This window comes from Eschrichtius robustus, chromosome 5 (assembly GCF_028021215.1).
Source record: "Eschrichtius robustus isolate mEscRob2 chromosome 5, mEscRob2.pri, whole genome shotgun sequence".
In the NCBI taxonomy this organism is placed as follows: domain Eukaryota; kingdom Metazoa; phylum Chordata; class Mammalia; order Artiodactyla; family Eschrichtiidae; genus Eschrichtius; species Eschrichtius robustus.
The window spans coordinates 54,975,056-54,989,892 of NC_090828.1; the positions used below are offsets into that span (position 1 = coordinate 54,975,056).

The 14,837-nt window shown below is 40.0% G+C and overlaps 1 protein-coding gene across 5 annotated transcripts in view; it reads left to right on the plus strand.

Moving 5' to 3' along the window:
- Nucleotides 1-14,837, plus strand: part of TTN (titin) — a 279,823-nt gene that overhangs the window by 32,518 nt on the left and 232,468 nt on the right. For all 5 annotated transcript variants that reach the window (XM_068543885.1, XM_068543886.1, XM_068543888.1 and 2 more), the window contains 10 exons: nt 963-1,223; nt 1,764-2,027; nt 2,120-2,380; nt 2,502-2,762; nt 3,229-3,489; nt 4,008-4,149; nt 4,238-4,403; nt 6,167-6,398; nt 7,864-8,148; nt 8,382-8,507. In XM_068543885.1, the coding sequence (XP_068399986.1) occupies nt 963-1,223; nt 1,764-2,027; nt 2,120-2,380; nt 2,502-2,762; nt 3,229-3,489; nt 4,008-4,149; nt 4,238-4,403; nt 6,167-6,398; nt 7,864-8,148; nt 8,382-8,507 (2,259 nt within the window). The remainder of the gene's footprint in view (nt 1-962; nt 1,224-1,763; nt 2,028-2,119; nt 2,381-2,501; nt 2,763-3,228; nt 3,490-4,007; nt 4,150-4,237; nt 4,404-6,166; nt 6,399-7,863; nt 8,149-8,381; nt 8,508-14,837) is intronic.

Here is a 14,837-nt window from a genome sequence, read left to right on the forward strand (position 1 = left end):
GCATCATCACTAATTTGTTTGGTACATAACAATTTAGGTTTTGAGGAGATAAAATTGTGCAATCCATGGTATATAAGCAAGTCAAATGGGAATAGTGTCTTCTTTGGCATGAAAATTTCATGGTTTATACTTTATTACATTATAAGATTTCCTCAAAGATTTGACCATGAAAAAAACTTCTGAAACAGAATTTTAGATTCTGCACTTTGATATGTTTAATATAAATGACATGTTTTTAAATGTGTGGAAACAAGAAAAAACTATGAGCCTCTATGTGATTTCACCCAACATTTTTAAAGTACCTGCCATTGACCAGAGGCTGCTAGGAACTCAGGATACAAAAATGAATACGGCATGATATTTTTTTTGAGGAATTCACAGTATAGAGAGGGACAGATACATTAGCAACTAACTTGATGAAGGAGTAATTATTTCTGCCAGCGGATGATGGCACTGGAGGCAATGTGGGAAAACTTTGTAGAAGAGATGACATTTGTCAAAACAGTGATTTTTAGTATATAGGAATCCCTAATCTTCTAGAAACATTGATGACTATACATTTTGTTCAGCAAAATTTTTTCCAGTCAGATATTAGGTGTATTTTCAGGAAATCATCCTTAGAAGACTAAGCAGAATGCTTTTGAGGAAGGAACTGAGTTACGGGCCGTCCATGAGGTGTGCTTCACATTGAGGTTCTCAGAGTTCTGTATAACTTAACAGTTGCTTTTCCTTTGCAAAACCTTTCTGATTCCAGTAGTTTCCCTGGTTATCAGTGATACATACTTAGAATGAGGGGTTTCTGTGATTCCTTCTTCAAGTGCATAAAAATAATTTTATTAGACATTTCATGATGTTCAGAATCATATTTTAAAATTTGATGTTTTATATTTAATTGTGCAAAGATTTTTCTATTGTATAAATATTTTTAAAAGACTCACACTTGTACTTCTCTTGTTCCAAAGGGGGTGCCATCTCTAAGCCACTCACAGATCAGACTGTAGCTGAATCCCAGGAAGCTGTGTTTGAATGTGAAGTTGCCAACCCAGATTCCGAAGGAGAATGGTTGAAGGATGGCAAACACCTACCACTGAGTAAAAACATCAGAAGTAAATCTGATGGCCACAAAAGGAGGCTTATCATTGCTGCCACCAAACTAGATGACATTGGAGAATACACCTACAAGGTGGCCACTTCCAAAACATCTGCCAAACTTAAAGTTGAAGGTCAGTGATATAATAACAGATTTATCCACTAAAAAATCGTATTATATTTTTGGCAGTTATTCTAAAAGTCAAATGGTATGATCATTTTGGATGCCATAAATCCTCATTTCATAAAATCATTATAAACTCTCGAACTTTCTTTCTGAGCCATGTACCACAAGGTGCAAAATTGCTTATGAGTTTATGTGAAGAAGCCATGTCTTAGGTTCCAGCTCTGTGGAGCAGCAAATTAGATGCTCTCAGTCTGTATTCTTCTTTCACTGTTCTCCAATCCATTGATTAAGTTATTAATATACAGCTATGCAAACTACATCTCATTCAAGTATAGAAAAGACATTATACAAGGTACATTTCAAACTGGACCCCAGGTTTTCCTGAATAATCTTAGTGTCTTTTAAAAACTCTAGAGATGCTGCATAACTGCAAATTCTTTGATAACCATTCTTTTGCAAGATGACCCGGTAGCAATCTTATTTGGGACTTCTCTTGCCTGAATGGTATCATCTTTATTTTCTAAACAAATCATAAATTTGTCTTCAGCTGTCAAAATTAAGAAGACTCTGAAGAACCTCACGGTGACAGAGACGCAAGATGCTGTTTTCACTGTGGAGCTCACACACCCTAATGTAAAAGGTGTCCAGTGGATCAGAAACGGGGTTGTGCTGGAATCCAATGACAAGTACACTGTCTCAGTCAAAGGAACAGTTTACTCTCTGAGAATTAAAAACTGTGCCGTTGTGGATGAATCTGTTTATGGCTTCAAGCTTGGAAGGCTGGGAGCCAGTGCCAGACTGCACGTTGAAAGTAAGTTGACTTAGAAACACTTTACAAGTAGCCAACTTGTGGTTACCGTGAAGTTAACCATATCGCTAAATGGCTTCAACTTTCCTCATTAGCCGTCAAAATCATTAAGAAGCCAAAGGATGTGACTGCCTTGGAAAATGCCACCGTTGCCTTTGAAGTTAGCGTGTCCCACGACACAGTGCCGGTGAAATGGTTCCACAAGAATGTGGAGATTAAGCCGAGTGACAAACACAGGCTGGTCTCAGAAAGGAAGGTCCACAAACTGATGCTGCAGCAAATTTCCCCCTTGGACGCTGGGGAATATACAGCTGTGGTGGGGCAATTGGAATGCAAAGCGAAACTATTCGTGGAGAGTAAGTATGAGGCAGCCCCTGTGGCATTTCTAGGTGATCTCCATGTATTCATTCGTTTGTTTGCTCCATCTTTTTTTTAAAATAAAATATATTAACCGAAGTGCTCTCTGATTTTCCCAAGCATTACATATTACAAAAACCATGAAGAACATTGAGGTACCTGAGACCAAAACTGCCTCGTTTGAGTGTGAGGTCTCCCACTTCAATGTGCCTTCCACGTGGCTAAAGAATGGGGTGGAGATTGAAATGAGTGAAAAGTTCAAGATCGTGGTGCAGGGAAAACTCCACCAGCTGATCATCATGAACACCAGCACAGAGGACTCAGCGGAATACACGTTTGTCTGTGGCAATGACCAAGTCAGCGCCACTCTGAAAGTGACCCGTAAGTAAAATATATATACAAATATATATATATATATATATATATATATATATATATATATATATATATATATATATATATATATATACACACACACGCACAGACTATCCAGTAGACTCATTGTTATTCCATAGCCTACACTTTTTCTTCCTGACCAGTTACCTTGATTGAAACATCTACTGTGTCCACACTGAGTCAGGCATCTGGATAAAAGTTTTGATTAGGGTAGCATTGAAAGGCTACCTATAAAGATGCTCCAGTGTCTATCTCTTGCTTTTTCTGTTCCCCTGTCACTTGACATTGTCCTGTAGAGGGGTACCTGGAAGGTATCATGGCTCATCTCTCTGAACTGCGATCGCCTAAACAGACGTACTAAGAACATTCCAAGTTTTCATTCTGTGCCTGTTATGACCCACGTCGTATTGACACAAAATCTCCTTGGATGTATTTCCTTCCCCCTTTGCAGCAATCATGATTACATCCATGCTGAAGGACATCAATGCTGAAGAAAAAGACACCATTACCTTTGAGGTAACAGTGAACTATGAAGGCATCTCTTACAAATGGTTAAAGAATGGCGTGGAAATCAAATCAACTGACAGGTGCCAGATGAGAACCAAAAAGCTCACCCACTCACTGAACATCAGGAATGTTCACTTTGGGGACGCTGCTGAGTACACCTTTGTGGCTGGAAAAGCTGCCTCGACAGCCACTCTTTATGTGGAAGGTATGGTTTCAAAAATGTCATATCCATAAACATAAATGGCAAACACACTATATAAAATGTTAGAGCATCAGCTAATGAATGGATAAGTAAAATGAGGTATATCCACGCAATGAAATATTATTCAGCAATAAAAAGGAGGTACTGATACATGCTACAACATGGATGAACCTTAAAAAACTTTATACCAAGTGAAAGAAGCCGGTCACAAAGAACCACATACTGTATGATTCCAGTTATAGGAAAAGTTCAGAGTGCACAAATCTGTAGAGACATAAATGGGTGCCTAAGTCTGAGGGGAGGACAAAGGGAGGTGTCTGGAGGGTGATGGCTAAGGGGTACATGGTTTCTTTTGGGGGTAATGGGAATGCTTTGAAATTAATTATGGTGATGGTTGCACAACTCTGAATATACTGAAAGCCACTGAATTGTATACTTTCACTGGGTGAATTGTATAGTATGTGAATTATACCTTAGCAAAGCTGTTAGAAAGATTAATTTTTTTACATGCTGTTCTCCAGCTCGTCATATAGAATTTAGGAAACACATTAAAGACATTAAGGTTCTCGAGAAGAAGCGAGCCATGTTTGAATGTGAAGTTTCTGAACCTGACATCACTGTGCAGTGGATGAAAGATGGCCAAGAGCTACAGCTTGTGGACAGGTCCGTTGGTTTGTTTGCCACTTCCCAGTGATTCCCAGTTTCCTTTGAGTCATCATACGTTAAACCTCAATTTCTCTTTCTTCCATAGAATAAAGATACAGAAGGAGAAATACGTCCACCGCCTTCTGATCCCATCCACCCGGTTATCTGATGCTGGGAAGTACACAGTGGTGGCTGGAGGCAACATGTCCACTGCCAGCCTCTTTGTGGAGGGCAGAGACGTTCGCATCCGAAGCATTAAAAGGGAGGTTCAGGTAATTGTCCACATGCTGAATTTTTGGAGAAGTCATCAGTAGCTCCTAATCTATCATTTTGTCACTTAATTTTTTTTTAACATCTTTATTGGAGTATAATTGCTTCACAATGGTGTGTTAGTTTCTGCTGTATAACAAAGTGAATCGGCTATACATATACATAATCCCCATATCCCCTCCCTCTTGCGTCTCCCTCCCACCCTCCCTATCCCACCCCTCTAGGTGGTCACAAAGCACCGAGATGATCTCCCTGTGCTATGCGGCTGCTTCCCACTAGCTATCTGTTTCACATTTGGTAGTGTAGCTATGTCCATGCCGCTCTCTCACTTCGTCCCAGCTTACCCTTCCCCATCCCCGTGTCCTCATAGAGAATGTCACTTAATTTTTTGACTTTTACATTTTCTAACCACAGTCTTCTGAAAAAATGAAATCAGCTTATCCCTACCAGCTTACACTCTTGTGCTGACATCAACTTAGTCACAGTTTCCTCTCGCTTAGGGAATAAATGTATCCTTCACAGCTGTTTAAATACTTTAATGAAAGCAGCTGTAGACACTTCACTGTCAAATGGCCACTTAGCAAGCACCATCAACCCTAAAGGAACTAAAATTTAGATTGTGATGTTCGCACAGCAACTGGAATTAAGGGAATTCAGAACAAGGTGGCATTTTCTCAGAAGCCTTCTACCTTGGAGAGGCAGCTGTGTGGGGACTTGACTGGGAAAACTCCCTCCGAGGTCCAAGAGGAAGACCAGTTTGAGCAAAGCTGGATTCCTAGCAGCGATGCTGAGCAAACACCTTTGCTCTCGACTGCACATGTACGGCTTGTCCTCATGGGTGCCAGTCTTCCCACGCGATATAACGGGGAGATAACATGTGAAGAGAAGTATCACTTGAGCTCATGTTTATCATATTGCTCATCCAAGGAGAGCCAGGCATTACATTAGGCCAGAGTGAAAAAAAGCCTTCAGTGCATACTCAGATAACCCAAATATGTCCTTCATCCTTTATTGACCAATTCTGAACCTTGATTTTCTCACTTTTAAAAATGAGGATAATAGTTCCTACCTAGCCTATAAGGTTCACATCATATGAAATCAAATTGAGCAGTAACTTAAAAGAACTTTGTCAATGATAAACAGCCCTCAGATGTAAAGTGTCATTATTTCTTTTCTTTTTTAATTTTTATTTTATTATTTACTTTTGGCTGTGTCGGGTCTTTGTTGCTGCGTGCAGGCTTTCTCTAGTTGCAGGGAGCGGGGGCTACTCTTTCTTGCAGTGCACAGGCTTCTCATTGCAGTGGCTTCTCTTGTTGTGGAGCACAGGCTCTAGGCACTCGAGCTTCAGTCGCTGTGGTGTGCAGGCTGTAGTTGTGGCGCATGGGCTTAGTTGCTCCACGCCATGTGGGATCTTCCCGGACCAGGGATTGAAGGATTGAACCTGTGTCCCCTGCATTGGCAGGCAGATTCTTAACCACTGCGCCACCAGGAAGTCCTGCAAAGTGTCATTATTTCTGTTATGATTAACTAAGAAGCAAACATTTAAGGATGAAATCATTGCCTCCGTGCAGATGTAAGCAAAAGAAGTATGGGCACCTTTTGTCCAAGGATATGCAGGAAAACTTAGAATGTGCTATAACCAGTCAACTTCCTATATCATAATATATAGGTTTGACATGCTCTTCAAATGAGCTGTTTTGGAAACAGGTTAAAACCGAAAGGAAATCAGGGCTTCAATTTTCTTTTCCTGTTGCTCCATTAAAAGGTTATTGAGAAACAACGTGCTGTCGTTGAGTTTGAGGTCAATGAAGATGATGTAGATGCCCACTGGTATAAAGACGGCATTGAAATCAATTTCCAAGTTGAAGAACGACACCAGTATGTGGTGGAGAGAAGAATCCACCGGATGTTTATCTCTGAGACCAGGCATAGCGATGCTGGTGAATACACCTTTGTGGCAGGAAGGAACAGGAGTTCTGTTACGCTCTACGTCAATGGTAGGTAGAGATATTAACATATTTTGTGCATCCATCTGTAATAATCCTCCCTTTCAACTTACTGAAGTTCTGGTAGTTCCCAGGCAATTTCTCAAGAACCCATGGTACTCATATGTTTGAAGTTATTACATTTATTTTCATATTATACCTGTGGAAATGGGATGGTAGCTGTTAAAAGGACCAAGAAGTCATTTCCAGAAGGCACCTAATGGCTAGATCCTTATTTAGTTTGGTCAACATTATTGAACATCCACTGTATGTCAATTATAATAGACCCCAAATGGGTTTCTAGGTACAGTTTTCAGCTGTTCTAGTTCTCTGCCCTTGGCCCTAACTGCTTGAATACTAGTAGCACTACCAAGTGATGGGGCATTTCCAGCCTCTGGTGGGGCATTTCCAGCCTCTGTTAGGGCATGCCTGGGAGAACCTAGAAAGCCACAGGCGAGCTCCATGCCCTAGGACCAGGGTCTGACTTTAGTGGGGGATTCCATATGCTACCAAGTCCTCAGAGGAACACCATTAAACCATCCACTTTCCTCATTAGAAACCTTAGAGCTGTATCTGAGGCTGGTCTAGATCCATCCCTGTCCTGACCTTGGGTCCTACCTGTCTGAACAAATACCCCTGAGACAGATGAAGGAACACTAAGAGTAATCTCAAGTTTCATAAAAATGAACCATATTGCCAACATTCCCTTGGTCCCTAGAAGACCAAATGGTCATGGTATCCAGTTATTATTATTTCTATATTAGTGGTAGAGAAACTGAGGCACAGAGAAGTGAAGGTCTACCCATATGACTGTGTCAGAAATCAGCCTCACAGAAGTCATTTCTCCCCATTTCTTGGTTCCATGAACGACCCAGTTTCCCTCAAGTCATCACAACACCAAGAATATGTTTTAATTAGCATAGCAGGAAAGCTGCATTTAAAAAAAAATTACCTAATTGCCTTTAGATCTAAAATGACATTCATTCATTCATACATACTGATTGCACTTCACTGGCACCTGTATATTAAAAAATGACTATCACATATACACAAATACTTGCAAAACAAACCTGAATGGGATGAGCCACCTCACCACACAATTTGCCCAAATGACTGTTAAAAATAGGTAGCAAGTGGAAGTGTTCTAGCATTCTTTAGAGGACTGTCCATTGTCACCCCGATCCAGATCCCAGCCAGGAAAGGGGTGACCGTGTTATGCTGAAAAACTCAGCACTCCCAGCACCACCCCCCCCCCCCCCACCAAATATCAAAAGTATCTCCCTCTACTTAGGGACAAAATTCCAATTTTTTTTTTTCCTTCTTAGCGCAAAAAATGTTCTAATATTCTGAAGCAAGTGAAGATATCACCATTCCGAAGTTTAGTTTCGGGGTACATAGCCACCTGGCAACAAATTAACGTAGATTTTCCCGTGCTTTCCTGTGTTTTCATGGGCTATTTGTTTTCTTTTCTTCCCAGCCCCAGAACCGCCCCAAATTCTGCAGGAGCTCCAGCCTGTTACCGTGCAATCTGGCAAGCCTGCCCGCTTCTGTGCTGTGATATCCGGCAGACCGCAGCCGAAAATTTCCTGGTACAAGGAAGAGCAGCTGCTTTCCACTGGTTTCAAGTGCAAATTCCTTCACGATGGGCAAGAGTACACACTTCTGCTCATCGAAGCCTTCCCAGAGGACGCGGCCGTCTATACCTGTGAAGCCAAGAATGACTATGGAATTGTCACTACCTCAGCATCACTCTCTGTGGAAGGTAGAAATGCCTTGCTACTTCTCAGCTTAAAGTAAAACCTAAGAAACCCGCTTTTGCATCCTCCCAGGGCATTTAAAAATACAACTTGGTGCTCCTAAAAGTAGATTGCTACCTAACTTGGAAACTTTGAAAGGGCTCCACTGCCAGATAAATTAAGAGAAATCGGCATGCTTCATTCTGTGAGGTCTGTAGGCTGACTTACTCCTGACAAGTCTTGTGGTCCCTTCCTTTAGTTCCAGAAGTTGTGTCTCCTGATCAGGAAATGCCAGTTTATCCTCCTGCCATCGTCACCCCACTTCAGGACACTGTCACTTCTGAGGGACGGCCAGCCCACTTTCAATGCAGAGTTTCTGGAACAGGTAGGTTTACAAGCAAAGGTAGAGTTGCTAATACTTAAAAATAATGATGTGAGGAAAAGGTTTTCTTACCTCTCATGCATAATTTGAAGTTTCATGGGCATCTTGCAGAAGACTTACTTGGATTATTGAATTGAGAATTAGATCAGTGTTTTCCGCTACTGGACTGTACACCTAAAAATGGTTAAGGTGATAAATTTTATGTTATGTGTTTTTTTAAACTACAATTTAAACAAAAGGAATTAGTTCAGTGTTTTTCAATGTTTTAAACTTGAAATGTCATGTTTTCTTTATGATTGTAGTTACACTTTTGTTATCTCTTGAAAAAATATGACAAAACCTACAATTATTATTAGATTAATTATAATGGCAGCTACATATGTTTTAAGAGTCCATTTATATGTAAGATGTTGTCCAGTCTATGGACAGTGCTTGTGTGAAAAGCCATATCCCTTTGGAAGGTGGTATCCTGTAGTGGACAAAAGTGGGGGCATTATGATCAGAGAGGTTAGATTTGAGTCTTGGCTCCACTCTGTGACCTTCGGCAAATACGTGATTTCTCTGGTTCTCTTTCCCTCATGAATAAAGTGAGGATAATATTGCATTCAGTCTTAGAATGTACATTTCATGAGGGCAGGGATTCTGTCTTAGTACCGAGAACATGGTGCCTGAAAAGCAGTAGCTACTAGAAGGAAAGCTCTGTGAAAGCAAGGGTGGATCCTTGTCCTAGAATAGCTCCATACATAGTAGGTACTCAGTAAGTAATTGTTGATCGGACAAAAGAATGATTGTTAAATGGCTGATATCAATCGCTTCAGATCATTGTCATGATCATGTCAGATAACCCACATCAGCACGTATCGCAGCGCCCCTCGTACAGGAATCCCTCCATCTGTTAGCTGTTGTGATTTTTAATTGGTGCCTGTTTCCCAGAACCATCAGCCCCTCCCCTCATCCCAGGAGTCTGACCTTAGTAGAATGAGACAAAATGTTTAGAGTCATCTCTAGCCAATGATGATTGTAGATCTACCTCACATAGGGACAGGGTAAATCAACCTTATCCCGAATGAAAATCACTCCCTCACTTGCTTGACTTTTGTATACCACCACAAAGGGAAATTCTCCAAGCTCGGGCATCTCACAGCACTCCTAATAAACGTTTGTTTTGCTTATTGTGCTTCTCCCGTTAGGTTATGACCCAGTCTCTACCTTGCCATGAACTGTTTTCTTTAGCAAGTTAGTATTTCAATTGGGCTTCTATCACCTAATGATTTCCTCCTCTGGGATGGAGATGCTGATCTAGAAACCAAATAGACCTGTTTGACTTTATGAGCATAATTAAAGGATATGAGGTATATAAAGCACTTACAGGCATGGCTAGCAAGTGACTGGTGCTCAATACATTAATTTTATTACAACCATGGAGAGGAATTATAGAAACATAAAAGTCTGGTATTGGGTGGCCAACATAGATAAATACTATAGACTTTGTGACTTCAGAGCATGGTATTTGAAAAATGCCAAATATTAAGAAATGAGGACTGATTCGGTAATATCCTACTAAAAAGAAAAATGCATTTTAATATCAAATTCACTAAAGCCATACTAAAGAATTTATCCATTCATTGAATTTTTAGAGGAAATTTTTCAAATAAATATATGTATATGGATTATCTAAAGTAGTAGTCTTAACTATATTTGCATAGTGCTCTTTAGTTTATAAGTCATTTTGTAGTTTTCCTTTAAGGCATTGCAAAAGTACATTTGAAGCTCTCTATGAGTCTCCAGTTGGGGTAGAAAAAGAAAAATATCTTTTCAATGTGACTGATATCCTTAAATATTTGAATGGACTTTATAAATTCATGTGATCATTAACTCTCTCTGTGTGGTAATATTAATACACATACAGAGTTTTTAGAACCCTTTCATAAATGTATTTTCTATATGGCAAACATTAAATTCACTGAATAAATGCCTTTTTAAAATAAAGGCTCACCATGTCACGTTTCATGCCCCTCAGACTGAAAATTTTCACACAACTTCCCTTAAGAAAGCAAGTGCAGCTCTGCTTTCTGCAAATTGGGAAAAAATATGAGTCTGCAGAGGCCCCAGTCTCATGTTTTTGGGAGCTCAGTACTTGCTGAAGCATGGAGCATGGTCCTGAGCAATCTGGTGGTGCTTTTCTAAGTGGAAATGTTATCTATTGAAGGTCTCTGGTGCCACCTACTGGTGGAAGAGAAGCTTGGAAAAGTAGAATTTTAAAACTTGTAGTCAAAGCTAGCTTTTTGCTAGTGCTCATTCTACAGATAATGGTCAGTATCATTTGGTGGCTTACAGAGTGGCAGCTGGCTAAGTGAGATGATAAATAATTTAGTTTAGCAATGAGGAATGCCTACTGTTCATTTAAGCTTTTGTTTGTTTGTTTTACTCGACCGACATTTGTGTTCCTGCTATTGAGACATTACACTAGGTTCTAGGGATGCCAGGACCTGTCTCTTGCCTTCCTGGAGCTCAGTGTGTAGGTGAGGAGACGCACGTGCACAGCTAGATCCCAAGGTTGTAAGTGCTGTTAACAGCCCACCTACTCAGTGCTCTCTGTCTGGGAGAGAGCGGGAGAAAGATGCACGGACTGCACATTGAAGAATTAATAGGCTCATGAGCACGCTGGTGCTCCAGGCAGAGAACAACATTTATGAAGTCATAAAAGCTTGCCAGAACATTCCGTGTGCTGGCAACAAGTGGTTTAAGTATGGTTAGAAAGTGATGTAATGAGTGGGCGAGAAGCTAGAAAAGAAGGCAAGGGCCAGATCCTAAAGTGTTGGTATTCTGTGCTTAGGACTTTAGATTTTATCTTGTTTACTTTGAGGAGCCACTGAGAGATTTTGAAACCCCTGGGTAACATGATCAGGTTTTCTTTTTAGAAACAACACTCTGATATGGACAGATGTGGGAGGTGAGACTGAAGGTAAGGGACCAGCAGAGAGGCTATCATACTATGATAGGCTTGGAAGGTGGTGACAACTGAGAGAGTCAGGAGAAAGATGGGGGTAGATTGTGCAAGAGTCCAGGAGGTAGAATGAACGAGACTCAGGGACCAAATACAATGGAGTGGTGGGGGTGAGGAGCTGGGGCAGTGGAGTGGCCTCACAGAAGCCATGAGAGGCCAGTGACTGACACAGATAGCGGCAGCCCAGTCAGAAGTACCAAGTCCATTACCAAGACAGGTCTTGCCCTTTAGCTCATTTATTATTGGCAATTCATGCCTGTCCTCCTGCTTCACTGAGTTCACCAAAGGAAGAAGTTGTCAGGAAGAATAAGCAGGGAACCTTGTGAGGGAGAGAGAGTACCAAACTCTCCATCCTTCTCTTTCCATTGATGATTAAACACACAAACCAAGTATCTGTAGGATGACTTTTACATCCCATGTGATGATGGTATTACTTGTATATCCTATGGTCCTGTTTATGAGGTAAGTTATTGCTGATCCCTTGTGATGTTAGACATTCTCGCTTTAATGACTGACTTGTGCCTGTGGTTTATAAAGCCCTTTCCCCTGTGTATGTCATTGAATTCACACAGCAATTTTATAGCCCATGAATAGCCCATGAATTATTATGCATCTTATTTTACAAATGAGAAGACTGGTCCAGAGAGATTAACTGACATGTCTGAGGTCACACAACTGGTAAATTGTAGTGTCAGGATTCCATTTCCTACCTTACCTTGCTACCTAAGGAAGTAAAAAGATTTGTTTCTTTAAAAGGGGAACTTGTAGTTTATAACAACTACCCTAGTGGGAAGCAGGGGAATATTCATAAACCAATATTTATGCAACAGTGCAAACAAATACTAGAGGATTCGACTATTAGAAGATCCCCATGGGTGGTATTGAGATAAGGAAGTAATATAGTGACCACATTCCAAAAACAAGATGGCTTCTGATTTTTGGCTTTTAAAACAAGTAACTAAATTTGAATCCACGCTTGGCTTACAGGGCTATTGCTTTAGTGGAAGTATAATATTTTTTAAAGTGCACATCATCTTAAACTGTAACAACATAGTAATGTTTATTCTTGATTTGGGGTTTTTATTTTCTATCATTTTAAGATGGTTCAAATCCTTGTGTGGAAATAGCTAGTTTTTTTTTTTTTTTTACTTTATTTAATTTATTTTTTTATACAGCAGGTTCTTATTAGTCATCAATTTTATGCACATCAGTGTATACATGTCAATCCCAATCGCCCAATGCATCACACCACCATCCCCACCCCCCTGCAGCTTTCCCCCCTTGGTGTCCATACGTTTGTTCTCTACATCTGTGTCTCAACTTCTGCCCTGCAAACCGGTTCATCTGTACCATTTTTCTAGGTTCCACATACATGTGTTAATATACGATATTTGTTTTTCTCTTTCTGACTTACTTCACTCTGTATGACAGTCTCTAGGTCCATCCACGTCTCAACAAGTGACTCAATTTCGTTCCTTTTTATGGCTGAGTAATATTCCATTGTATATATGTACCACAACTTCTTTATCCATTCGTCTGTCGATGGGCATTTAGGTTGCTTCCATGACCTGGCTGTTTTAAATGGTGCTGCAATGAACATTGGGGTGCATGCGTCTTTTTGAATTCTGGTTTTCTTGGATATATGCCCAGTAGTGGGATTGCTGGATCATATGGTAATTCTATTTTTAGTTTTTTAAGGAACCTCCATACTGTTCTCCATAGTGGTTGTATCAATTTACATTCCCACCAACAGTGCAAGAGGGTTCCCTTTTCTCCAAACCCACTCCAGCATTTGTTGTTTGTAGATTTTCTGATGATGCCCATCCTGACTGGTGTGAGGTGATACCTCATTGTAGTTTTGATTTACATTTCTCTAATAATTAGTGATGTTGAGCAGCTTTTCATGTGCTTCTTGGCCATCTGTATGTCTTCGTTGGAGAAATGTCTATTTAGGTCTTCTGCCCCTTTTTGGATTAGGTTGTTTGTTTCTTTAATATTGAGCTGAATGAGCTGTTTATATATTTTGGAGTTTAGTCCTTTGTCCGTTGATTCGCTTGCAAATATTTTCTCCCATTCTGAGGGTTGTCTTTTCGTCTTGTTTATGGTTTCCTTTGCTGTGCAAAAGCTTTTAAGTTTCATTAGGTCCCATTTGTTTATTTTTGTTTTTATTCCCATTACTCTAGGAGGTGGATCAAAAAAGACCTTGCTGTGATTTATGTCAAAGAGTGTTCTTCCTATGTTATCCTCTAAGAGTTTTATAGTGTCCGGTCTTACATTTAGGTCTCAAATCCATTTTCAGTTTATTTTTGTGTATGGTGTTAGGGAGTATTCTAATTTCATTCTTTTACATGTAGCTGTCCAGTTTTCCCAGCACCACTTATTGAAGAGACTGTCTTTTCTCCATTGTATATCTTTGCCTCCTTTGTCATAGATTAGTTGACCATAGGTGCGTGGGTTTATCTATGGGCTTTTCTATCTTGTTCCATTGATCTATGTTTCTGTTTTTGTGCCAGTACCATATTGTCTTGATTACTGTAGCTTTGTAGTATAGTCTGAAGTCAGGGAGTCTGATTCCTCCAGCTCCGTTTTTTCCCTCAACACTGCTTTGGCTATTCGCGGTCTTTTGTGTCTCCATACAAATTTTAAGATGATTTGTTCTAGTTCCGTAAAAAATGCTATTGGTAATTTGATAGGGATTGTTTTGAATCTGTAGATTGCTTTGGGTAGTATAGTCATTTTCACAATATTGATTCTTCCAATCCACGAACATGGTATATCTCTCCATCTGTTTGTATCATCTTTAATTTCTTTCATCAGTGTCTTATAGTTTTCTGCATACAGGTCTTTTGTCTCCCTAGGTAGGTTTATTCCTAGGTATTTTGTTCTTTTTGTTGCAATGGTAAATGGGAGTGTTTCCATAATTTCTCTTTCAGATTTTTCATCATTAGTGTATAGGAATGCAAGAGATTTCTGTGCATTAATTTTGTATCCTGCAACTTTACCAAATTCATTGATTAGCTCTAGTAGTTTTCTGGTGGCATCTTTAGGATTCTCTATGTATAGTATCATGTCATCTGCAAACAGTGACAGTTTTACTTCTTCTTTTCCAATTTGTATTCCTTTTATTTCTTTTTCTTCTCTGATTGCCGTGGCTAGAACTTCCAAAACTATGTTGAATAATAGTGGTGAGAGTGGACATCCTTGTCTCGTTCCTGATCTTAGAGGAAATGCTTTCAGTTTTTCACCGTTGAGGACAATGTTGGCTGTGGGTTTGTTGTATATGGCCTTTATTATGTTGAGGTAGGTTCCCTCTATGCCCACTTTCT